The sequence below is a fragment of the Triticum urartu genome, chromosome 5A, assembly GCF_056163025.1.
Source record: "Triticum urartu cultivar PI428250 chromosome 5A, HENAU_Tu73, whole genome shotgun sequence".
In the NCBI taxonomy this organism is placed as follows: domain Eukaryota; kingdom Viridiplantae; phylum Streptophyta; class Magnoliopsida; order Poales; family Poaceae; genus Triticum; species Triticum urartu.
Window position 1 is genome coordinate 618016673 of NC_141877.1, and position 1719 is coordinate 618018391.

The 1719-nt window shown below is 65.0% G+C and overlaps 1 protein-coding gene across 1 annotated transcript; it reads left to right on the forward strand.

Moving 5' to 3' along the window:
• The first annotated feature begins 373 nt into the window (after nucleotides 1-373).
• LOC147973400 (uncharacterized) lies at nucleotides 374-1360 on the forward strand. The gene has a single exon (XM_087524676.1). It carries the CDS (start codon nucleotides 374-376, stop codon nucleotides 1358-1360), a length of 987 nt encoding a protein of 328 aa, XP_087380802.1.
• Nucleotides 1361-1719: the final 359 nt, after the last annotated feature.

Below are 1719 nucleotides of genomic sequence, written 5' to 3' on the forward strand. Positions count from 1 at the left end.
CCAGTGCACGCGTGCGAAGGGACGCCGCCACAGGCCCGGGCCCGCCACTACTAGGCCTCGGCCCAAGCGTGGATCTTCTGCGGCCCATGCGGACCGCTCGCCTTCCTGCAGCGATTTTATTATGCCATTATGGTGTAATAATCGCGGGACGTGGGGGAGTGGGCACATTTGATCCCCACGTTCCCCCACGCCACGCCTCCTCGGCTCCGCCGCGCGGTCTATAAGTAGGGGGAGGAGGGGGAGCGGCAGAGGCTTGCACGCTCTCCCTCGCTCCGCCCCCTCTCGTCTTCCTTCTTCTCCTTCCCGCCGCCGCAGTAACTCTTTGCCGCGCCGTTCCACCGCCGCATCGTCTTGCTTCTCGCCGCGCTGCCCCATGGCGCTGTCAAGCTCATGGGATGGCTCCAACGTCCATGAGGACCACGTCGAGTTCCTCCGCCAGACGCGACGCCTGCCCGGTGAGGACTTCGTTCGGGTTCGTCTAGCGCCGGAGAAGGAGATTTCGCCGGCACCGGAGGAGGGCGAGCGGGTGATCTTCCGCTCGCACTGCCTGCGCGGCTTCGGCCTTCCGGCGAGCGGGTTCCTCCGAGCCTTCCTCGAATTCTACAACCTCCAGCCGCATCACCTCATGCCCAACGCGGTGATGCTGCTGTCGGCCTTCGTCACGCTGTGCGAAGGCTTCCTTGGGGTCCTCCCCACGCTCGAGCTCTGGGCGGAATTCTTCCAAAGCAAGCTCGGCACCGTCGTCGCGGGCATGCCCGCCCCTTGCGGAGCCTTTATTGCCATGAGGCGGGCGAGCGAGAACAACCCGTTCCCGCCCATCCCGCTGATCCAGTCGGTGAAGCTCTGGCAGAAGTCATACTTTTACGTGAAGAATGTCGCGCAGCAAGGCGACTACGTCAACCTGCCGGCTTATGAAGCCGGCCCGCCGGCTGGGAGGCGACCTTCATGGAGCTACCGGGCTAGGTCATTGTCTCGGGCCGGGAACACAGCCGTCTCCCGGCTTCGGGTGATGATCCAGTCGGAGGGCCTGACCGGAGCCGACTTGGTGGCCGCCTTCGTGGAGCGCCGGGTTCTTCCCCTCCAAAGCCGGCCTCACATGGTTTGTCAGATGAGCGGCCGCTTCGACCCAAGCCGGCTGAGCACCAGGGAGATGCCTCATGCGGAGGTCTCCTACATGGTGAACTATATCTCCAACTGCAAGCTCGCCGAGGATTGGCGATACGGCAAGGAGCCGTATTCCCGTGCCAACCCTCTGCCTGCCGTAAGTTCTTTCTTCTTTTCTTCCTTTGGTAGCCGGCCTCATGATAGCCAGCCTCTGATCAGTCGGTTTGCCCCTAGCAGAACCCTCTCCTTCCGCTGATGACCGGGGCCGCAGGGATAGAGCGCCAGCAAATCCCTGACCGCACGGTGGATGACGCCGATGACCCGGACTTGGGAGCGGCCGCCATGGAAGACGCCATCGTGGGGGAAGGCGACGAGGCCGCAGACGCGGGGCTCACGGCCGGCTTCGAGGACTAGCCGGATGATGCCGAGGTCGAAGTCGCCCCGCGCCGCCAGCCGGCGCCTGATCATCAAGGCGCGAGCTCGTCCGCCGCGTCGGCTGCTGGCGGCGGCGCCCAGAAGCGTCGGGCCGTGTCGATCCTCTTCGGCAGCCAGCCGAAGAAGTCCAAGGCTTCCACAACGGCGACCAAGCGAGATGAGGCGGCCGCGAAGGCGGCC